This window comes from Fusarium odoratissimum (genome assembly GCF_000260195.1).
Source record: "Fusarium odoratissimum NRRL 54006 unplaced genomic scaffold supercont1.3, whole genome shotgun sequence".
Classification (NCBI taxonomy): domain Eukaryota; kingdom Fungi; phylum Ascomycota; class Sordariomycetes; order Hypocreales; family Nectriaceae; genus Fusarium; species Fusarium odoratissimum.
In genome coordinates, this window is record NW_022158689.1 from 286,466 (window position 1) to 308,166 (window position 21,701).

A 21,701-nucleotide genomic window follows, 5' to 3' on the forward strand; every position below is an offset into this window, starting at 1 on the left:
CGAGGGTGTATAGAAAAGCACACTGATAGGGGCGGCTTCAAGTTAGAGCCTTATGTGTTGAACGAGATATCATAATTGAACCTCGCGTAGCTCTGGTTCATGGTAGCTGAGTTTGTTGCTCTCTGGATGGCATGGTCAGTCGATCGAGGCCAAGATCTAGGCAAATAGTAGAACCTCTTCGACCCCGATGATCGTCCTTGGCAGTCTTTTTAATCACATCGAGATCCACTATTCTGCAGTTCGCCTGAACAACTTAACAGGCTCGGTTGTGCGCGTCACAGACGGAGCATATGTCCCCGCCGGAAGAAACACAAAGAGACAGGGACACATACCTTCCTGCAGCCAAGCCGGCTACATCGGGTTCAGTGCTTTGTTTAAGTGCAAGCCAAGAGCATCTTGGGGTTCAATGGGATAAGCGTATCAAGAGATTAGGTGAAATCTTATCAAGAATTCAGGTAAAAGTCTGAAGCGCAGAAAAGCGAAGGTGTGGTCAAACTCGAGAAGTTCATTATCTAATATTCTTTTAAACACATACTAAGCTCTCTTCAATGCCTCAGTTCTCGACAGGCTGTTGGGATCAAGGTAAGGCTTCTCGCCAATGCCTACAGCCCTGTGACCCGTGCGCTCACCAAGACCATCGTAATCATTCGTGGCGCTATGGAATGCACTGCGGTTATCCCAGAATGCTATGTATCATTAGCTTGACCCTCAACCACCAATTCAATAAGAGTGCTTACCAATATCGTTGGGACTTCTCCAGCGGAAGCGAACCTGAAGATCATGGTTCTGTTCAATCCTCTTGTAGAGCGACTCCAAGATCTCTCTGCTCTCACGCTCACTCAGCTCATTAATGCGCTTGGGGAAGTTTCCGATCGCAAAAATAGACTTCCACCCAGTGACGGGGTTTGTTCTAACAACGGGATGAATAGCCTTGAGCTCATCACCGATATTGGCGGGATTTCCTCTCGGTTCCTCGTAGACCTTATAATGATCGGGTCTTGCATCTCGTGCCCTCAAAAACCCTTCGCCAGAAAACGTAGCAGTCAAGCCCTCAAAGAACTTCCTATAAGGATCGCTATATCGATCATAGAGCTCATATCCCGAAGCCCAAAGCGTATCGCCACCTCCTGCCGGGAGTTTTGTAAGTCTCAGACTCGTGTAATCAGCGGGATACTGCTCGAATTGGATATCGCTGTGCCAGCTTGCAGCGCCTTGCTTTCGATCATCACGATCCTTGATTCTGTCCTGGAAGAACTCAACGTTTGATGAAATAACGCTGATTTCATTGTCGTCTACGCCGAATTCATTGGTGCTGTTGAGGAGAGGGTGGATGTGAAGTGTTGAGTCCTTGGGTTTGTTGGTTAGTTCGCCGAGGCGGTGGACGAGCTGCTTGTGCTGTTCGTCTGTGAGGTTGTCTTGGGCGCGGAAAAAGACGACACCTCGCTGTGAGACTGGAGATCATATGTTAGAGGTGAGTCTGGTGAGTGGGGATGGGACGCACTGGTGATGGCGAGATCGCGGATCAGTTCGTCTGCGTTTGGGGCGTTGATGATGTCGTCGACGAGGTTGACTTTGGGATATTCACGTCCGATGACGGGGGTCGACTCTTCAAAGGTGAACTTGTCGAGAGCTCCAGAGGGCTGAAGGGGTTTTGGGTACTTGTTGGCTTCGACGTTGAGCGGCACGATGCGCTCAGCCTGTTGAGTGATGGTAGCAGTAGTCGACATGTTGAGCTATGTTTGGCCTGTCGTAACAAAGCAGTCTTGTCTTTGATGAACGAAAAGATCCTTCGTCTGGGGTTCTATGCTTTCCTTATATATAATAGCATCAGTCCCCACTACGCGTTATCAGATCGCACAATCCACCATTTCACTTACGACATCGCATATTACCGCGATTGACCTCGCTAACCCCGCAGAAACAGGTACAAGGCAGGTCTAGTGAGTCATGCCGTTGGTCTTGCGCTTTCATCATGGTCGATGGTGTCACTTTAGCTTCTACAACCATTGGATATGAGGCCGGAGCTGCGCTTACGATAACGTTGTTTCATCCGCATCATCGGTCGATGACCCATTCGGAACTCGGAGTAACTCGGATCTCGTTCCATTACTGTTCTTATTGGATGATCGGGGATCAGGTAGTCGCTTTGAGCTCCGAGATATCGGTTGTCGCAAGCATCTGAATCGGACAAGCCCTCCCTACACTCGGCCATGAATGTCCTTTCGTATTAGGTGACCAAAGTTGACAATTTCATCATGTCTCGTCTTTCCGACAGGCCGAGAGGATGATTTATTTCAAGCTCAAAACCATGTGATTAGGCCCGTCTTCTTTGCAATTTGGTAGATCGATGGGAGTTCTGGATGGCGTGCTAGCTTGTCAAACCCCCGAGGTTGCACGTTATCCACTTCGTCATTAGAGCCTTGGATGGTGAAATGCGGAGGTCTCCATTGAACTAACGCACTGATAAAATGTTAGCATGGGCCGATTTCATTGATAAGATTAAAGAAAAATGGTAATTCCCTATTTTCTTTTGGTGCTGTGCTACTGAGAATAGATTGCTTGCTGTGAGCTTGGAGACCAGCGAAGGTAAAAGAAGTTTGATCGAAGTCTACTAGAATAACGGTAAAAGAGACACATCAGCCATCGCAAGGGGAAAACACACAATGTCTCTGAACTGAGTAGCAATTAAATTAATTTTCAAGTAAGAGATAAATTCTACCAGATAGTCGAGTTGCAAACAATGGCATTTGGTATCATTTTGATCTTCTGATAGGATAACATGGACAAGCTCAGGGTAGCTGGGGCTGATGCCCGGACAAAGGCTTTTCCACCCACGGTTATCGATAACAAAACAGAAGCTTTGCTGAGACAAAGATTCCCCGGAATAATGCCAGACATGTCCTCCGGCCATTCAGCCCACTTATCACCGGAGCCGTCCCCGAGCCCCGACAGGCCCGGCCTCAAGTTCTTCCGCCCCTAACCAAAGGCGGAGAACCAGCCGCCGACTCCGCCTGATATCCGCCCTCCGCAAAGATTTTCCAGTGTGACACACAAAACAGGCAGGCATGGAGTCTGCGAAGCGGAAGCGAGCCGCCAAAGCCTGTAATTACTGCAGAAAGAGGTATGCTCTTTACTATTTGATGCTTAGGTACAAGGTTGTGCTAATTGGTTGCTAGGAAAAGGAAATGCGATGGCAGACAACCTGTTTGTACGCTCTGCGAAGAGGCGAATAACTCCGAGTGCGAGTATCGCGATGAAGGAAATGAGTCAAAGTGAGTTTCGCCGTCATAATCCACGGTATGAGACTGATTTAGTTAGGCGAATTGCCATCCCTGTTGATCGCGTTGATGAGATCTTTGATCGTCTTGAATCACTCGAATCAACCTTCCAATCCGCAATAGCTCGTCAACGAGATCGAAGTCCCATCTCAACACCTTTTCCAGCATCGACTCCTTACCCAGCCTCAACACCCTACGCACCATATCCCATAGTGCGACATAACGAACCAATTAGCCCTGAAGATGGAATAGTGGCTGCTTCATCTGTGCATTCAACAGGACCAGGAACGCAAACTTCGTTGTCTCAATTCGCTAATAACAATGTCTTCAATACAACGATGGACATTCCACTTTCTCACTCATCAACAACAGGGAATTTACTCAGGTCTGCGCCAGCGAAAGCACTCCTGGGTCATTACCCTTCAGATCTGTTTCTACATATCGAGTTAAGAAGACCAATTCCCGAAGGGCTGAGATTAAACGCCGAACCAGCGAGTCAAATTGACCTCCCGACACTATCACCCAACGAAACAGATCATCTCGTCAGGAATTACTTCCAGCTCGTTCATCGCTTCCATCCAATCCTTGACCAACGAGCCTTTTATGATCTGTACGACAGAACCGTTGACCACGGCGCACGGCCTGATCTTCCCTCATCACTGGTCCTCGTTGTTCTCGCACTAGGTTCTGTTGCCGCTGAGACGCCGAATCGAATGGATGCGAGTTGGAGTCCTGGGGTAAAGTTCTTTACACCTGCTGTGAGACTTTTACTCACGGAGTCGTTGTGTTCGTTTGGTGGAGATCCGCTTCTACCGCAGGCGTTGTATCTCGCTGCGCTGTATTATAGCTATTTGTCAAGGCCGTTGCTTGCGTGGAGGTTGGTGCATATGGCGTCGACTGATGTACAGCATTATTGGATAAGGTATGTATAGATGTGGTTGGGATTAAGATCCGTACTGACTTGTCAGATCTGAGAAGTTGCTGCGAGATGGTTCGCAAGACCAGTCAATTCTGCGAGTCTTTTGGGCCATTCTCGTGCTCGAATGGTAAGTCACCCACTCTGTGTTGTCAAGTTATTCTCTAACTATCGCCAGTGACATCCTCGCAGAGCATCATCTCCCTCGCAGTGGCATCGAAAAGATCGTCGATAAACTCCCCTACCCATGGTCCGACGGCCCCTCCGAACCCTACATGCACCGCTGGCTCGCCGATCTCTCATCCCGTCGCCTTCTGAACAGAATCCACTACGTCCTCTACGCAGAAGCTGAGCCAGGTACAGGCGATAACGCAGCGGATAACTCTGAAGAAACGCAATCGAGTCTTCCAAACTTGGCTCATGAATTGAACCGCCAGCTTGGAGCGTGGTATCATCTCCTCCCTCACAGCATTAGACCCAATCTCGAGATTCCTCCGATAGGGATTGATGATACCATGGTTACTATACGATATCACACGACAGGCGACATTATCTACAGGCCTTTTCTATATCAAGTTTGCGCCCTCGCGCCAGGTACACAACCCAATCCCGCGACACTCGGGAATGCGAGACAATGTCTGGTACACTGTCGTCGGTATCTCAATGCAGTTGAATTCGCAGTCCATGCACCGACTGCATCTTTGGAGAATCTCTTACACGGGTATGTCTACAACAAGAGTACAATAACAATTACTAACAGTCCCAGGACCATGGCGGTGGTATTACTCCTCTCATTCGCAGCCTTCTCAAGATTGGATGCCCTCAGGGTCCCTGATCTCAACCAATTACAAGACAAGGGAATAAGGATCTGCGAAAGATGGGCGTTTCCAGGCTCAAGTATAGAGCAAATGGTTGTAATTCTGCGCGCCCTCCGAGCGAAGTGCATCGATACAGGATGAGGGTCAAGTCCATAGAAAACAACGTCAATGTCTCGATTACAGAAAACTACTGAATCCGGTACCGTGACTGTGCATATCCGGCCCCGGAAATGATCAATCCAAAGGCGAGGTCCATTGATTTTTGACATCAAGGGCGCGCGCTAGTCATCGTTGGGAGCAGGGCCGAGACCTGTGGCGAGATCTTTCCAGAAGCCACTCGTTCAGATCTGCATAGCTTTAAAATTTTTGGACTCGGAGAGTTTATCTGACTTTCCTTGTTAGACTTATTCAAGTATTTTAAGCCGCCCAGCTAAGCCCAATTCTTGAGATCCAAAATCTGGAGACCCACTCACCGCCAACTCCTCCAATATCTACCCCGGCTACAAAGTATTGATTACTCAATCGTTACCATTAGTTGAGTTTCATCAATTAGTCGCATCATGACTGCCAAGGACTCCCAACAGGCTCAGAAAGGAGTCATCATCAAGCCTGCAACACTCACCGATGCCAATCGCATTGCAGAGCTAGGCGCACATGTCTTCACAATAACATTCGGGCACTCCGTCGAACCCCACGAACTGGCCGCCTTCCTCGAAGAATCATACACAGAAGCATCCATCATCAACGACTTAAACGACCCAAACAAAGACGTAATCATCGCGACAAACTCAAACGATGATTTTCTTGGCTTCGCATATCTCACCCGAGGAAGCAGTGAACCTTGCGTAGAAAACATAGAAAAAACCGTTGAGCTGCAGAGGATCTACGTACATCCTGATTCTCACGGCGCTGGTGTTGGAAAGGCTTTGGAGAAGGCTATTGAAAGCATGGCGAAGGAGCAGGGGTTCAAGAATTTGTGGCTTGGTGTCTGGGAGGAGAATCCAAGGGCGATTAGGGCGTATGAGAAGTGGGGATATAAACAGGTCGGGGACCATGATTTTACTATTGGGTCAATTGTTCAGACTGATCATATCATGGTTAAGAGTTTGTAGATGGAATACACATGGAACAGGCAATGGATCATGGATTGATGAATTTGGCGTTAGATAGTGGACTTGGAGTATGGCACTTAGATAGACAGGCCAGACTAGAGGTCAATTAGCTTCTTTACGATCAACACCCTTTCCATCATGTCTCGTCTCTCAATGCTGTTCGGTGTTCAAGACCGAGATATTGAGACTCAATTGATCAAATCTGCATTCAAGCATTTTCGACCCTCGGAAGCAGGTCCGATAATGCTAGGTGAATGACCAATGACAAACCCCTCGGCACCAATTCGCTCTAGACCTTGCTGAGAATGACTGTGCCTGTGATTCGCCGATCTAGACCGGCCCGGTCGATGTGAACGACGCCCTCTCATACTGGCGGCCCGCCTTCTCCGCCAAACCTTTATTACTTGCGATATCCGTTCGTTTTACACCAGCTTGAAAACTTCAAGATCACATATATCTCTATTTGCCCAAAAGTCATTCCAATAATACAAAGACATATACTCGACATCGCAATCATGTATATCCGCGCCGCCCACGCCGAAGCAGACCTCCGCGTCCTACGCCATCTCATCCACGAAAACCCCCTCGGAATGCTCACAACCGGCATAAAGTCCCAAACCCACTCCTTTCTCCAAAGCAGCCACATCCCTTTTCTTCTCGACGTACAAGATGAATCCAGCGAAACAGAACTCGGTCGTCTGCGCGGCCACTTGGCCCGTCAAAATCCCCAAAGCAAAGCCATGATCGAACACTGCACCTCCAACCCCTCTCTAAAAAACTATCTCGAAGACGAAGTCCTAGTAATCTTCACCAAGCCGGATCATCATTATGTGACCCCCAAATTCTACACCGAGACAAAACCAGCGAATGGAAAGGTTGTGCCGACGTGGAATTACGCCGCGGCGCAGGTTTATGGAAAGGCAAGGATTTACTATGAGAACAATGAAGAGACGTCTTCGTTTCTGGGAAAGGCGATTAGTGATCTCACGGATCATAATGAGAGGAACACGATGGGGTATACGGGTGGCGAGAGACCAAGCCAGTGGAAGGTGTCTGATGCGCCGGAGAAGTATGTTGAGTTGTTGAAGAGGAACATTATTGGGATTGAGATCGAGGTTACCAAGCTGGAGGGCAAGTTCAAGATGAGTCAGGAGATGGGAGAGGGGGATAGGGAGGGTGTTATCAAGGGTTTTGAAGGGTTGGGGACGGAGGTTGGTGATGAGATTGCAAGGGTCGTTAAGGAGCGTGGGGAGCTGAAGGATCAGAAGAAGTGATCTCAAGAGATATTGACATGCCCATGGGCATCTTGAAGGGTAGATCGAAAACATTAATGCCTAACTTAGATCTTCTTGTAGACTCGGGGATGAAGCCATGATGAATCCTTGGTGTCAAGGTTAGCACGTTAAGAGCCTATCGCACGATATACAGGTCGTAGGTTGAACGACTGGTACAGATTGACATCTGATAAGACTAAAATCGAACAGAGAGACTTGCTGTAGAGACAGGGTAGCTCTGCTTCATTACCTAAGCGGAGATCCCCAAAAGAATACTACTCCATCCGATCCATCGTGATAGGCATTTCCAGCATCATCAACTTTACCTAATCACCGAGAACCATCCGGCAACGAACCTCGGCACTGTCAAATAACACAAGATAAGCTTGTCCCCAATGCAAACCTCAATAACCGTATATTCCCGACTATGGGGGCCCCATGGGCTGCCAACCGCTCCAATAACATTCCCATTCTCGCGGTATCGTGAAGACGACCATCGACTTTCGATGTTACGCGTCGCTGTCGGCCCTTTTATCATACTATGAAAAACGCGGGTCGTCAAGTGATACAAGATTCAACATTTCATTGATTGCATCTTCAAAAGCTGACAGCCCTACGGATGGCTCGGCATTCAGGTACACCATGATGCGAACACGAAGAGGAATTTGTGTAGGGTAAGAAAAGCTGCATACCACGCTAGTGTACCTTGATTAAATTCCCCGACAATGACATGATACAGTATATCTACCAGAAGTACAATCATTGACTCGTGGGAATTGAATGCAAACGGTTGCTTAGATAAACCGACCGTGGATTGGGGAAACACGTGGAATTAAGTTACGCTTTAGGTAAATTACCCGCATAAAAACTGGTTTTCTGGGGAAGTTTGTTTCAATTCCTTAACAGTACAGAATTTGCCTATGACGCAGTGGCGCTGGGAATACCGGACATCCGCACGCGGCTGAAGGATACATGCATCCCACATCCCATGACAGTCAAACAGAACAAATACAGTGACTATTGGGGCAATGATATGGGGGAACACGGGGTATGGAGAAATAAGAAAGATAAAAGTGCTTTCGGCCGAGGCAGGGCCGTTCGGAGACGAAGAGCGGGTAATCTTTGAAAGGTACGGCATCTAGAAGTTCTTGGAAGTGTCGTGATACCTGGCGATTCTATGGTGAGATCGTCGGGTTCTGAGGGGATTGAGATTGGCGTCATTGCTTCGCATGCCAAGATTTGTATGGGAGATCGGCAAACGGGGCTTGGCAGGTCAGACAAGAGATTTTGACGGCTGGGCAATAATTCAATGTCTTACAGAAGAGTTTAACATAAAGATCTGACTGTAAGGTAGAGACGCGATGAATCCGATGTCGATTGACGTTGTCTTAGAGTCAATCTTGACCAAGAGAATGTCATGAACTGATGCTCATTGAATGCATGGTCTTTCCGGATCCCTCGGGTGTCGTCATGTTTTGATGGTGAACCAAATTCAGAATAGTACTGAACAAGGGTTAATAGCACTCAGGCACTAACGCTGCCAACCAAAACTGTCATCCAGGCCATCACGGGGACATTTCCCCCAATCAGAAGTACTGAGATTAATGCATTACCGTTTTTTTACAGGCCGTTTCAGTTGTTTTGCAGCCACTACAAATTCTTCAAAGCCATATCGTCATACCAAACACTTGACATTCATCGCAGCGAGAGGTGAAGGATCTCGGGCTTTCCCCAGCTTTACAACCCCGTGGAGGTGGTGCCCCATTACCCAATTATTGACCCATTGTCTGCATTCCCCTTGCTCAACCCCACAGAATTGGTAGAAGCAAAAAAATGGGACGGACCGATTTCGTGGTCTCGCGACCATGACAGCCAGGATGCACGGAGTGCGGCTCATTGGACGCCTGCTTTTCAGGCCTGACATCACGAAGTAGCACACTTTTGCTTTATAACGTCATTCTTGATCAAGATGTATTTAAATCCTCGAAACCCTCCCTTTTGTCGAGTAACTCAATCACCAATTGACTTTGGATCATCACTCAAGATTACAGCATATCATTATTATTAAGAAGCGCTTGGATTAGGACTGCCCATCATGGCGCCGTCTTTCCTCACTGTTCATTTCGATGACCAGAATCCAAACTCGGAAAAGGGAAAAGAGGCTGGTGCGAGGAGATCTCTCGCTGGCCTTGATTACTCGCCTTTGCCTCGCATCACGCCCAGATCCTTCCTCCTAGCTACGTTTGTCTCTATGGGTGGTCTTCTGTAAGTCCTACTACCCCCCGACTCTCCAACATGAGCTGATGAGAACAGCTTCGGCTATGATACAGGTCAAATTTCAGGCTTCCTCGAGATGCCAGACTTTCTCGACCGTTTCGCCCAAACAAACAGCAAGGGGGAAAAGGAATTCAGCACAGTCCGCTCAGGTCTCATCGTCGCGCTTCTCTCAATCGGTACGCTCATGGGTGCACTGATCGCAGCGCCTGTTGCAGACCGCATTGGAAGAAAGTACAGTATCTCCGGCTGGACGTGGGTGATTGCTATTGGCTTCATCATCCAAATTTCTTCAGACAGGGATTGGGTGCAGATCATGATGGGCCGATGGGTCGCTGGTCTTGGAGTCGGCGCCTTGTCGCTGCTTGTTCCTATGTTCCAGGGCGAGACTGCACCGCCGTGGATTCGTGGTGCGATGGTTTGCTGTTATCAGCTCTTTATTGTAAGTGATAAAATTCTTGGCATGCCAAGTTTTTATGCTCCGACGATCTGTGGAGAAGCTGTCAAGGATTGCACTGACATTTGGCTTAGACGATGGGTATCTTCTTGGCTGCGTGCTTCAACTACGGCACTGTAACGCACCATCCCAACAGCTCAGCCTGCTGGCGCATCGTCATCGGCGTCGGCTGGGTCTTTACTCTTGTTCTCGGCATTGGAATTTTGTTTCTGCCTGACACGCCCCGTTTTGACTACCGCAATGGCAAAGTCGATCGTGCGCGTGAAACTCTCTGCAAAGTATACGGCGCGACGCCAAACCATTGGGCGATCCATACTCAAATGGAAGAAATCGAGTCCAAGCTCCGCGCCGAGAGTCACATCAAACAGAACCCCGTCCAAGAATTCGTGAATATGTGGAAAGCGCCCCGCATGGCTTATCGTATTTTCATCGGAATGTCGCTCCAGATGTTTCAGCAGCTTACCGGTGCGAATTACTTCTTTTACTACGGCACTACCATCTTTCAGTCTGTGTCTATCAACAGCTACAAGACGCAGATCATTCTGAACACGATTAACTTTCTGGTTACGTTTATTGGATTGTATATCGTTGAGCACTACGGTCGGCGCAAGTCGCTCATTGCGGGAAGTACTTGGATGTTCATCTGCTTCCTTGTCTTTGCATCTGTCGGACATTTCTCGCTCGATCGCAATGATCCCACGAAGACTCAGGGCGCGGGTATCGCTATGATCGTCTTTGCTTGTCTTTTCATTCTGGGTTTTGCTACCACTTGGGGTCCGATGATTTGGACTATCATGGCTGAGATCTTCCCCTCCCGATATCGTGCAAAGGGCATGGCGCTTTCAACAGCTAGCAATTGGCTCTGGAATTTCCTCCTCGCCTTTTTCACGCCTTTCATCACGAAGGACATTGACTTCCTATACGGATACGTCTTTGCGGGGTGTAATGTCCTTGGTGGATTACTTGTCTACTTCTTCGTCATTGAAGGCCAGGGACGTACTCTCGAGGAGATTGATACCATGTATCTTGAAAGGGTGAGCCCTATGAAGAGTTCCAAGTGGGTTCCCCCTCCTCCCGAGGAGATGTCGAGGATCAGGAAGCAGGCTGGTACGGATCTCGAGACTGCTGCTCCTGCGGCGTCGAGTGACGATGAGACGCTTGCGAGGCCCTCGGGTGTTACTGATGGTGGAATGGGACATCATAAGGAGGAGCATGCTGGCACTACGCACCGAGAGTAAGGGGATGGTGATGATTGAGATGTGATGGGGATTTATTTATGAGTGATGTTGGAGATGAGATTGCATGATACCTACGACCTATTCTTATCGTTCATAGTCAATTTTACCGTACTTATACCAAACGAGCTACTTGCAAAATGTTCATCACAGACTGATGTTCATGAATGACACTGGAACTGCGATAAGGATACGATAGAGGGACAGGAGGTTCAGCATCAGCCTCAAGGTAATGGACGCAAGGCAATTTGCTCACTGCCTTACCGGATGCCCAAGATGCAGCTTTTGACTGAAAGATCACGATAGTTATCATCCGTGATTGTAATCAAAAAGGCTTCTCAATGTTAACGAGCTGCGCTGTTGGCGTGGCTTGGCTTGCGCTCCAGGCAGTCGCAGTCTTGTTGACACCTGAACGATTCACTTTCCTCCATAGTCAACGCACTCACCCACTGCGACTTCCATCACCCGCCAGTCACGCTGAGATGGAAAAACAACAATCACTCCCCCATCTCCATTCTGATCCACGCATCGAATAACGCCATCATCATCATCTGCATAAAATTTGCCGCCGCCATCAAATATCCATCTTCATCACGACCGACACCTGTCCCACTGACCGAGCGCGCTACGCCTTCGACTACATCAACGCCGACTCAAGGGCCTTCATCATCCCCCCTCCCATCATCCATTTTCAACATTCTCATCACGGCTTGCCACCAACATCATCAACAGCATCAACAATCTGCACCCAGTACTTCATCATCATGTGTCAGAAGTGCAGCTACGAAAGGCGCTGTGAAGACTGCCACATGAGAGTCATCATCAGCGTTGTAACCCACCAAGTATGCGGCGGCAAGCCCCGAGAGAAGCTAACCAATGCCCAAGAAGAGAAGCGCAAGAACCATAAGGTACCCTATCGCAAGGACGGTTTTATATGCAAACTCAGAATACGGCCTCACAAGAAATACTGGTCCTACATCGGAGCGCACACCTGCATGCGTTGCAGTCTTCAAAAGTTGAGGAAGGAAGCGGAGGAAGAGCTCAAAGCACTTGTGGATGGAAATGGAATGGAGTCAGAGATAAATCTCAAAAAAGGAGAGGTTGAAGAGGCTGAAGGAAGAAATGACGGATACGGGGCTTCCCCCAAAGGATTACAAGAAGGTGCTACCCAAGGCAATCGAAGTCAACATGAAGGGCTAGTTGCCTGGTGTCCTGGCCGAACGGGATGATGGTATCCGGGACAGTATCGAGTATTTGTTCAAGGAGAGCCTTGAAGCGGATCAACAGTCAGATGACTCAGCCGCCTCGTCCGACCCGCTTACCACGGGCACCGAGGAGCCTTCTTCTCATGCAGCGGGAAAGAAGACAGAGGGGAAACAGGTTGCGACATCAGGTGTGGGGGATTTATTATCCGATGCAACCAGGTCTTCTCCGTTTCTTGGCGAGGACCAAATGAGGATTCTATGCAACTCTTTTGGTGTTGGCATGGGGGGTATTGATAGTGATGAGGAGGTCATGGAAACGGACGCCCAGCCGCTCACTGCAGGTTCACTCGCGGATCAATTCTATAATTTCAGGCCCTAAGCCAGTGGTATCACTTTAAGATTCGCGTCCCGGTTGTGAGTGATACTGTTGCTGCATGCCATCCTTGGATCAGAGTAGTCTCACGGTGGAGGATGGATGAGTGCTGGACAGGAATGGGGGATACGACATCAATTATCGAAGCAATAAGTATGAAGAGGGGGGGGGGTGAAGAGGGTTGCCGACCACACACGATGACAGATAGATAGAGATTATGACTATCGTTTCGTTGATCTGACTTACCTCGCATGGACTGTGAGTCGCTTTCCCTCAGATGTGGAGGTCTCTTGTTCCGGCAGACCAGGATACGCTCTTCCCAACAATGTTAAAATACAGTGGCAGGATGAGTCCTGGATTGAATTGACATGATCCGCTCATCACCATTGTTCTTCATGTTGATAGTGCGTAGCATCATGAGCATAGAGCATGCTACACCATCAACAGTGTCACCATCGCGAGTATTGAAAGTGGCCAAAGACAAGGATAAATGATGCTAGACACTGAATTCTACAATTAGATGTCTCTGATTGACCTCAGTCGTGCTGTGGGAGGGTCGACCAGGAGACAAAGAAGTGACGGATTCTATACGTGAACATGCGATTACTTAAGTGCTTTTAGAGACCGTGATAATAATAACTTTTATCTGAAGACTCAGCATCACCTTTCCTCCAAAAGTATAAATGCTTCCTCTCATCTTTCCCAATTGTTCCAACCCTTTAATTAAACGTCCCATTAAACACCCGCAAGGCTTGAAAACATTTTACACCATCATCTTCACTTCCCATCAAGAATTACTGAAACTCACTCCCAAAATGTGTCAAGAAAGAACAGAGACTTGGCTATGCAAGTACTGCTACCGGTACCTCAGATCGGAGACTTACAAAATATGGCTCTGTGATGGGTTCAAACGAAATGGCGTTTGCACTGAGGTGAAGAAAACACTGCCAACGACTATCTACCAGAATGATCCGGATTGTAAGTTTTGTAATGCGCCGAGGAAGTGGCCTGACGATGAGGCTTTTGATGCGTGGCTCAAGAAGCAGAATGGTTCATCGCGATGGTGATGGATGAGAGAATGGTTATGGAGGTTTGAGAATTGGCAAGGCTGGGTGGGCTTGTCTTCTTCAAAGCAGGCTATAGCTTCAATTAAAGTCGCAGATACCAATTGATACTTAAAAGCCCACGCCTCCTCGGAAACCAGTGATGAATTGAATCGAGGCTTTGTAGTTGTTTATACTGCAATCTTATCTTACCACCGGCTGGTGAACCCGGTCTCAGTCCCCATCGGTATCCATCCCGATCAAGTGACACGGCATCGATACTCCACATTCTCCATTCGGCCATCTTATCTCTCTGACATTTTCCGACCGACGAATCATAGCCGTTCTCAGTGACAGATTGTGGGGTTTCATCTCCGATCTTCATGACGGCGGCTGAAGCTTTTCTCCTCCATCACTTTAGCTTGCGCCCGGACTTTGACTTCCAAATACTAACTCTTTCCCCAGAAGTTAATTGACCGGAATTCCGAACACTCACTAAGACTTGCACGACCCCGGCCAAGATATTGTCAATGCCCAGGACTACTGGCGAACCGCGTGTAAGGCGCTCCTGTGAGCGTTGTCGGTAGGTTATCAGTCGCGATAGAGACGATATACTGACGATGGGGATAGTGAGAAGAAGATCAAATGTCCTGCTGAGAAGCCAGGATGTTCGCATTGTCGAATAGCGAACCAGACATGTACTTATTTGCCTCGGAATCACGTCAGCAGTAATCGAAGATCCTTCGCTCGAAGCTTGTTAGTCACTGCGCGCGTGGGCTACGATGGACGAGAGAGTTGATGTAGAAAAGCAGGCCTCTCAAAGCGCAACATGCTAGCATATCACCAACTGCATCGAGTCATGAACCAGAGTAAGTTCTTGGGTCGGGTTACTGTCCTCGCTAATTGAATTTAAAGTCAAGCGTCTGGGAACAGACATCAAAGTCAAGAGGTCAATACCTGGAATAGTCATACCAACTCACCGCGCATACATCAGCAATTACCCCCAATAACAGCTATGCTCTCCGAAACCTCATCATGGTACGACATATCTTCCGAGCCAGTCTTGACTCACTGACAAGAACAGGTCACCAGCAAACCCCGAACCACCGTCGGACCTGTTAACAGACTTTGTGAATGCCTACCGCGAAAAGATCTACTTCCAACCACTTCCGCTGTTCGACCCGAAGCGTCTCCAGCTCAAGACCGGGACATTACCCCAGTACCTCCGGTGGAGCTTTCTAGCTTTGTCGCTTCATTATACAAGTCATAACTTCTACTATGGGTTAGAAGCGAAGGCTATTGAGTACTACACCACTTCAGCAAGGAGTGTAGTTGTTGATATGGCGGCGGAAGGGCTTGTCAAGTTGGAGGTTATGCAGGCGTTGTGTCTACTTGCTTTGTGTGATCATATTGGTACGTTCATTCTCATGCTATCTACTTATCGCTAAGTAAGTCCAGCTGGAAAGTCTTCCCGGGCGTGGATGATGATAGGGATGGCTGCAAAGCTGGAGTCACTTCGTCTTTCGGACTCAAAAGCCAGTCGTTCACGACAGTCCGATGATGCGGTCTCAAGATGTCACTGGAGCATCGCTATCCTGGAAAGCACCTTTACTCCCCACTGCAACACTCTTTTCGAAGTAGCCCACGCACCGAATTATCCCAAGAGCGTACCGCGACCAACGACTCTGCATGGGATGAAGACGTATTGCGCTGACTTGACAGATGCATACGAAGCAAACGTCCAAGACGTAGGGATTGTCGCAACTTGTCTCGGCTACATCTCCGTTTGGGGTAGTATTATTTCTTACCTTCGCGACATCCGCAACGGAGCGAATGAGTACCCATGGCTAGCAACGTCAAGACACAATCAACTCACCGTCAAGCTATACGAGCTCGAAAACATCACTTCCCATCGCCATCTCATCCGCAACGCCCCCTTCCCAGACCAACCACCCTCCGAACTCAGCGAAAACAGAGAATACTGGGCGCCTTGGGTATTATTCCAAGTACTCATGCACGCCACCCAAGCCATTCTCAACAATCCCTTTGTGCAACTCGTCGCTCTCCGCCGCGCCGGTCGGAATTTCCAACCACGGTCCTTTCTGCAGAATACAGTTGATCAAGCTTTATTCCACGCCGAGTGGGTTTCTAGACTTGTGAGGATGTGTGCGGATAGACAGTTTGAGGTGAATGATCCTTTAGTTGGACAAGCTGTTGCTGGATGTGTTTCGATACTGTGGATATTTCAGTTTGCGAGGGATAGGAAGGTTTCGGAGAAGGCAAAGGAGAATCTAGGTATTTGTGAGACGTTTCTGGAGCACTTATCGCGGAAATGGCCTCATATTGCTGAAAAGGTGAGTCTCCTACAGCCTGAGTGCTTAATAATACTGACAGCGTTGTAGGTCGAGATTCTACGAACGCTCAACATCAAAGTGAAAAAGAAGCGACAATCGCCCCAAGATGACGAATCGAGCAGCGCGACTATTCAGTTTGAACCAGATATGATGTGGGAGCTTCTTGACCCTGCAATGTCGGGCGTTGACTGGGCGAGTTTGTGCAAAGCAGGAGGGACATATGCTTCGACGAGCGCTACGATCAAGGTTGCGACCAAGTTTATACATCCGATTAATAGCGATGAGGATAATGCGCCGATGGAGAATGTTTCGCATAATTTGTTTGACCTGGAGGATATTTATGGGGAGCCGTTTTTGGATCAGTTCTTTTCTGACTCTTTGCTTGTCAATATCTCATAGACAACATATTATTTATACCTTGCTGCCAGTATGAAGCTCAGCCGTTTAACACTTTTTGCCGGTTTTGAAAGATTCTTTAAGATGTGAATCCTTTTTCTCGATTGACGCTTGTGCGGCGCCAACTTCGGTCCCGGCTAGGAAGCCGAGTTTGCCTTGAGAACCTCGCCGTCCAATCATCGCGATACACAAAGGCGCGGACAGTAAGCCACAGCTACGTCACAGCCAATACGAGATGTTGAGTTTGTAACATGTCTGAGATAAGACGAATGAGAGGATGAAGTGGCTTCAGCCTGAGTTTGGCGCTGACACCAGCTGTACCGACACATAAAACACGCAGGCTAGCTGATGAAGTTTGCTGGCGCATTCTTCAGCTTTCAAAATGCTTGTTTCACAATCTCTCCTCTCGCTTGGGTCTATCTTTAGCTCAGTAACCACTCTGCCAGGATGCGGAGAAGTCAATGTTTTCTACACGCGAGTTCATGCCTCTAGACTGTTGATGAAATATCTACTGACGTTGTGTGAAGCGGCTTGCCTGGTCGGCATACGTATGTTACGCAGCAAGGCTATGATGCTGCTCTTGTCGAGGCGCAGATCTTCAACCATACGCGCCAGCTACGGGAGGCGGGATACAACGTGAGAGGTATATCAATCGAAACAAATAGCCGGTTTGCGATACTGACCAGTGTACAGCGGTCTGGAGAGGCCCCGAAATACCTGGCAACGAAATGAGTAGGTATATGAAAGACGTCCACTGGAACGTTGCCGGTATTGGCTTTGGAGTCCGAGGATCTCAGATTTCAGATGTCATCACGCTCTTCGAAGGTCAGTAATCTCCCTTGACTGTCAAATTGAAGAGTAGTTGCTGAAAATAGCCAGAAACCCTTGATATATACCGCGAAGAAGCGCCGGATGCCAAATATGTGTTCAACTATAATCCATTGACCTTTCTATGGTCTGTTAAACGGTATTTCCCGCTGTCGAGTGACTGTAAAGATCACCCGGGAAAAGACTTGGTAAATATACGACTATTGAAGTAACTGGGCCGAGCTGAACACTCATATAGGGATACATCACGATTTGCGATGGGGCGTGTAGTTAAGTGGCATGACAGCACACGGACAAGCGACGATGGATTGGGTTTTCAATATATTGAGAGTAGAATCCCAATATGAAGATAATCTTTGGATAACTGTTATGGGCAGTGTTGCTCATCCTTGTTTGATCTTTTGAACAGCGTTATGTAACAGCGGCCTGGTCCTTGAGCCAGATATCATACGAATCACACTCGGGAACGGGACGATAGAGATGATATCTACCTAGCTGAAGGAGTTTCTGATTGCTATAGGTGTCTATAGTGAAACAAACTTTAGTTATCTTGCAGCGCTCTTTTTGTAGTTCACATATTGTGTCTAGACTAAATCCCGTCTCTTGAAGTTAGTTATTGTTTAGGATTCAAGTTTCCCTACTGATTCACATTCTCAGATGGAACTCTGCAAACTATTTTCCATCTATTCAATCAGTATTTGTAGTCCTCGACCGTTAGCCCTGGCTGTTCAAACCTTGCTGGACTATTCGTGGCAAGATATCGACAGCCTGAGCTTCCGGCCATTCCAAAGCGTGCAAAACAGAACGAATAGGTTTTTGAACACAATACAAGCATCTATCAGAGATAAGAGATATCATATACTGGACATATAAGTTCTATGAGGCATGCGAAGGAATAAGAGCATGTCGCCCAGTTGTGTCGACAAAACACCAAGACAGTGCCACTTTCGCACATCAAACCATCTCTACAAAAGAGGAGAAACGAAAGAATATTCTAGAAGCATTTAATGCATGGCAGACCAGCATGTCATCGCACAGTGTAAAAACTACTACGGCATGGGAACGTCATGATAGGCCTCGCAGGTGACAGATCGCACAGACTCACCCTGCCACGTGTACATGGCCCATCCCTCCCTCGACCACGCTAGAACTGCCGTGACAGCTCAAACACAACGGGCTGCAACCACATTATGAGTCCCAGGCGTTTGGGGCGCAACCACCGGGTACCAGGAATGCATCACGGCGAGACGGTGTACGGCATGCAGATCGAGCAGTGCCCCTGGCTTACTATCTGGGGGAACACATGACGCTCGGTTATGGTTGCAGAGGGTCGACGTTTTGGGACACAGCCTAAATCATGGGGGATGGTCTGTGAACACTTGGGCTGGGATTTCACGATAGGGATACCACTCTGGCGTGTATATACACCTGGCTTATCAGATGGTGGGGTGTTGATCCCTGCGGCCTAGATTTGGGATGACATTGGCGGAAAAGCAGGAACATAGCTTTAATTGTGACTGCAAAGAGCTTCGCTACAAGGAAATAAGTTGAAGGATAGAATATGAGTTGGTCCTTGACCGAAGTTATGGTTCGGAATAGCGTCGCGTCGCGATCAAAAAGGCAGCAACTTGCGGCACGGTGACGTAGCGTGATGAACTACATGTATCGCGCATGGGCATGGTATTAAGTAAAAGGTGCACGAGTTTCTTCATACATAAAGCTTAATGTCTATCTCTATTCAACTAAAGACGCTATCACTAGTCATTCATCATGCATTCATGGACAAGCAAGCCGCAGCCTCAGCATGTTAGCATACGCTTCAACACCATCACATCCCTTGCAACAATTTAACCCTTGAATGCCTTTCCAGTACTGACATTGACCTTTGTCCACACAGAGCCCGTCGACATGTACCAAGCGAACTGAACGGGCCAATAGACATGCATCATCCACAACCAAGGAAGAGGATCCCAAGACTCAAATGTCCCATCCTTCCAGTAGATTATATGCTGCACAAAAGCCCGAATGGACTTTTGGATGTCCGACAGACTCATTGCGCCTCGGAAGAGAGTGAGGTAAAAGGGATACAGAACAAGTTCGACGAAGTCTTGGCCGACCCAGTAGTACTGCTGGGGATGGGTAGGCGACAGAGGTGGCTTTGTCAAAGGCCTTGGTGCAGATGGGGTAAGAATGGAGAGATACTCATCGACGATCTCGGGGGTGTTGTTGAACAGAACGGTAGCCGTGTGAACTCTTGGATTGCACTCAATGGGATATATCGTGACCTCTTTATCGGCACCAGACTTGACAGCATCTTCATCTTCCTTGTTGATCAAGAAGTCAAAGCTCATATGTCCTGTAAAGCTCTCCCCTCCTTCCTCAGCTTGCTTCAGTGTAAAGTCAAGCATGGCCCTGCTCAGAGGTGAATCAACAGGAAGAGCCGAGTAATGCATGAGAACATCGGCAGAGCGACACGCGACAAACGCGCAAACGCGACCGCGAATGACGAGTGCGTGGGTGCAAAACTCAGGGCCTGTGATGTACTCTTGTATGATGAAGGAGCATTTGGCGGTCTCGAAAGGAATAGAGTCGATGCGTGCGAGGGTAGCTTCTTCGGAGGGAAGAGGAAGTAAAGGCATTGCAAAGCGCGCAATATCATCTACACCAACAGGTTTGACGAGGTATTGTCTCGCACCATGTTTATGCTCAAGACCACCGTTTCTTTGAAGGAAGTTGATGACATCTTCTCTATCCTCAACAGCCTCTGTCAACGGAACCGTCAGACCAAGACCCTTGGTATGCTCGATAAACGCATCCTTCTCATGAAGTCTTCGAATATCCTCAACACCAAATTGAATCGCCTTAGCATTCGTACGAGCCTCGATGATTTCCCGAACTGCAGCATCTTCAACGGCTGCATTGACATCTGAGACAGAAACCCAAAGATCAACGTCCTCGTAGTGAATGATCTCGACAATTCGATTGAGATATGGATCATTCATGCTCGTTTTTGAAGGATCTGAAGGCGGTGGGAGACGATAGTACGCGTCGATTGCGAAGGATACGCGACCGGGCGAGAGGGAATGGCAATCTGCTCCTATGACGCGATGGCCTCGACGATGAAATATTCGTGCGAGAGAGAGCCCTTTCGCCATGTTCACGCCTGTGACCAAGACGGTGACTGTGTCCAGATTATCGCCATCATCCTGAGGTTTGGAGGATTTCGACGTGAAGCGGTTCCATAGGTAAGATCCCAATGCAAAGAGTGCATTTGTCGGTAGGAATATGAAGCTGAGGAGGAAGAGAACCAAGTTCTTGGCGAATTCAATCGCTCGAGAGCTCTCCAGAGCCTGATTTGGCTCACCCATGATCAATGGGATATAAGCTCTAAAGGTTGAGTCCTAGCAGTATACAATTGACAATTATGAGCTTCACCAAGCTATAGAGCTAAAGCTACGGAGGATACAGCTCGAAAACGCGTTGTGAAAAAAGTCAATTGGAAGACGTCATGACTTGGGCGTGTCTGCGGAGAATGATCTCACTAGCACGTCGGTGCAGCTCCGGGGCAACACATTCCGATCGCAAACAGTCCCCTCTCTACTAAGACAATCTAACTCAACCTAGTCTCAGATCCTAAAGAGGGGAAAACACATTAGGCTTCTTCGCCAGGAAGATTAGCTCCGATGATTTCACACCATAGATCTCTCATGCATATGCAGCATTTCACACCGGCCCCTTTCACAACCAATTACAGCTCCAGGGTGTTCCTCATGTCCCTTGAGGCATCACAAGTAAAACACACCATGTGCGGAATTGTCACTGTGTGTATACCGATACAAATGGTCGAGACTCATTTTTCCACCAGCCCACAATACTGTTACACCGAGACGCTGTGCTAGGAGTCTGCTTACTTCTATGACGGCTAGACTCGTGAGCAGGTGGATAGAAAGAGCTGCAAAAGAAAGGAATTCGGAAAATAAGAGGCGGTCAGGGAATAACGGTCCCCGTATGGTGCAAGGGTAGATATCGTAGATCTGCAGTGCAACATTCCCATTCACCTTTTCTCGATCTCACTTCAGGGTCTATTTCACATGTCCAGTGTTATTTTTGGCCAAGGGATGATCAGCTAGCCCACTAG

General features: G+C 48.2%; 10 protein-coding genes across 13 annotated transcripts; 7 read left to right on the forward strand and 3 right to left on the reverse strand.

Annotated features, from left to right (window-relative positions):
• Positions 1-378: 378 nt before the first annotated feature.
• FOIG_02498 (uncharacterized protein) lies at positions 379-2,044 on the reverse strand. 2 transcript variants are annotated; one of them, XM_031199811.1, is made up of 4 exons: positions 1,866-2,035; positions 1,502-1,801; positions 738-1,451; positions 379-686 (listed from the first exon to the last, which is right to left on the reverse strand). In XM_031199811.1, exons 2-4 carry the CDS (start codon positions 1,725-1,727, stop codon positions 535-537), a joined length of 1,092 nt encoding a protein of 363 aa, XP_031069579.1. In that variant the 5' UTR covers positions 1,728-1,801; positions 1,866-2,035; the 3' UTR covers positions 379-534. The 2 variants fall into 2 exon arrangements, with proteins under 2 accessions (XP_031069579.1, XP_031069578.1); XM_031199810.1 differs by having other exon boundaries at positions 1,502-2,044.
• A 986-nt stretch (positions 2,045-3,030) lies between these two features.
• On the forward strand, positions 3,031-5,199 carry FOIG_02499 (uncharacterized protein). The gene is made up of 6 exons (XM_031199812.1): positions 3,031-3,121; positions 3,177-3,272; positions 3,319-4,200; positions 4,247-4,324; positions 4,373-4,915; positions 4,961-5,199. The coding sequence occupies exons 1-6, from the start codon at positions 3,066-3,068 to the stop codon at positions 5,151-5,153; spliced, it is 1,848 nt and encodes a 615-aa protein (XP_031069580.1). The 5' UTR covers positions 3,031-3,065; the 3' UTR covers positions 5,154-5,199.
• Positions 5,200-5,423: 224 nt separating this feature from the next.
• Positions 5,424-6,254, forward strand: FOIG_02500 (uncharacterized protein). Its single transcript, XM_031199813.1, has one exon. The coding sequence runs from the start codon at positions 5,573-5,575 to the stop codon at positions 6,122-6,124; it is 552 nt and encodes a 183-aa protein (XP_031069581.1). The 5' UTR covers positions 5,424-5,572; the 3' UTR covers positions 6,125-6,254.
• Positions 6,255-6,439: 185 nt separating this feature from the next.
• FOIG_02501 (transcriptional regulator) lies at positions 6,440-7,759 on the forward strand. Its single transcript, XM_031199814.1, has one exon. The coding sequence runs from the start codon at positions 6,640-6,642 to the stop codon at positions 7,396-7,398; it is 759 nt and encodes a 252-aa protein (XP_031069582.1). The 5' UTR covers positions 6,440-6,639; the 3' UTR covers positions 7,399-7,759.
• Positions 7,760-9,493: 1,734 nt separating this feature from the next.
• FOIG_02502 (MFS transporter, SP family, sugar:H+ symporter) lies at positions 9,494-11,914 on the forward strand (the record flags this gene model as incomplete). Its single annotated transcript, XM_031199815.1, has 3 exons — positions 9,494-9,663; positions 9,712-10,114; positions 10,204-11,914. The coding sequence occupies 3 exons, from the start codon at positions 9,494-9,496 to the stop codon at positions 11,365-11,367; spliced, it is 1,737 nt and encodes a 578-aa protein (XP_031069583.1). The 3' UTR covers positions 11,368-11,914.
• An 84-nt stretch (positions 11,915-11,998) lies between these two features.
• FOIG_02503 (uncharacterized protein) lies at positions 11,999-12,855 on the forward strand. The gene has a single exon (XM_031199816.1). It carries the CDS (start codon positions 12,129-12,131, stop codon positions 12,591-12,593), a length of 465 nt encoding a protein of 154 aa, XP_031069584.1. The 5' UTR covers positions 11,999-12,128; the 3' UTR covers positions 12,594-12,855.
• Positions 12,856-14,117: 1,262 nt separating this feature from the next.
• FOIG_02504 (uncharacterized protein) lies at positions 14,118-14,370 on the reverse strand (the record flags this gene model as incomplete). Its single annotated transcript, XM_031199817.1, has 2 exons — positions 14,118-14,164; positions 14,199-14,370. The coding sequence occupies 2 exons, from the start codon at positions 14,368-14,370 to the stop codon at positions 14,118-14,120; spliced, it is 219 nt and encodes a 72-aa protein (XP_031069585.1).
• A 43-nt stretch (positions 14,371-14,413) lies between these two features.
• FOIG_02505 (uncharacterized protein) lies at positions 14,414-16,800 on the forward strand (the record flags this gene model as incomplete). 3 transcript variants are annotated; one of them, XM_031199819.1, is made up of 7 exons in its annotated part: positions 14,414-14,568; positions 14,616-14,741; positions 14,798-14,854; positions 14,901-15,023; positions 15,070-15,398; positions 15,444-16,339; positions 16,388-16,738. In XM_031199819.1, the coding sequence occupies exons 1-7, from the start codon at positions 14,516-14,518 to the stop codon at positions 16,736-16,738; spliced, it is 1,935 nt and encodes a 644-aa protein (XP_031069587.1). In that variant the 5' UTR covers positions 14,414-14,515. The 3 variants fall into 3 exon arrangements, with proteins under 3 accessions (XP_031069587.1, XP_031069588.1, XP_031069586.1); XM_031199818.1 differs by having other exon boundaries at positions 14,501-14,568; positions 14,795-14,854; positions 16,388-16,800; XM_031199820.1 differs by having other exon boundaries at positions 14,616-14,854; positions 16,388-16,800.
• Positions 16,801-17,028: 228 nt separating this feature from the next.
• Positions 17,029-17,837, forward strand: FOIG_02506 (uncharacterized protein; the record flags this gene model as incomplete). The annotated part of the gene is made up of 5 exons (XM_031199821.1): positions 17,029-17,209; positions 17,263-17,378; positions 17,429-17,560; positions 17,615-17,751; positions 17,802-17,837. The coding sequence occupies exons 1-5, from the start codon at positions 17,118-17,120 to the stop codon at positions 17,835-17,837; spliced, it is 513 nt and encodes a 170-aa protein (XP_031069589.1). The 5' UTR covers positions 17,029-17,117.
• Positions 17,838-19,257: 1,420 nt separating this feature from the next.
• FOIG_02507 (uncharacterized protein) lies at positions 19,258-21,060 on the reverse strand. The gene has a single exon (XM_031199822.1). The coding sequence runs from the start codon at positions 20,929-20,931 to the stop codon at positions 19,411-19,413; it is 1,521 nt and encodes a 506-aa protein (XP_031069590.1). The 5' UTR covers positions 20,932-21,060; the 3' UTR covers positions 19,258-19,410.
• Positions 21,061-21,701: the final 641 nt, after the last annotated feature.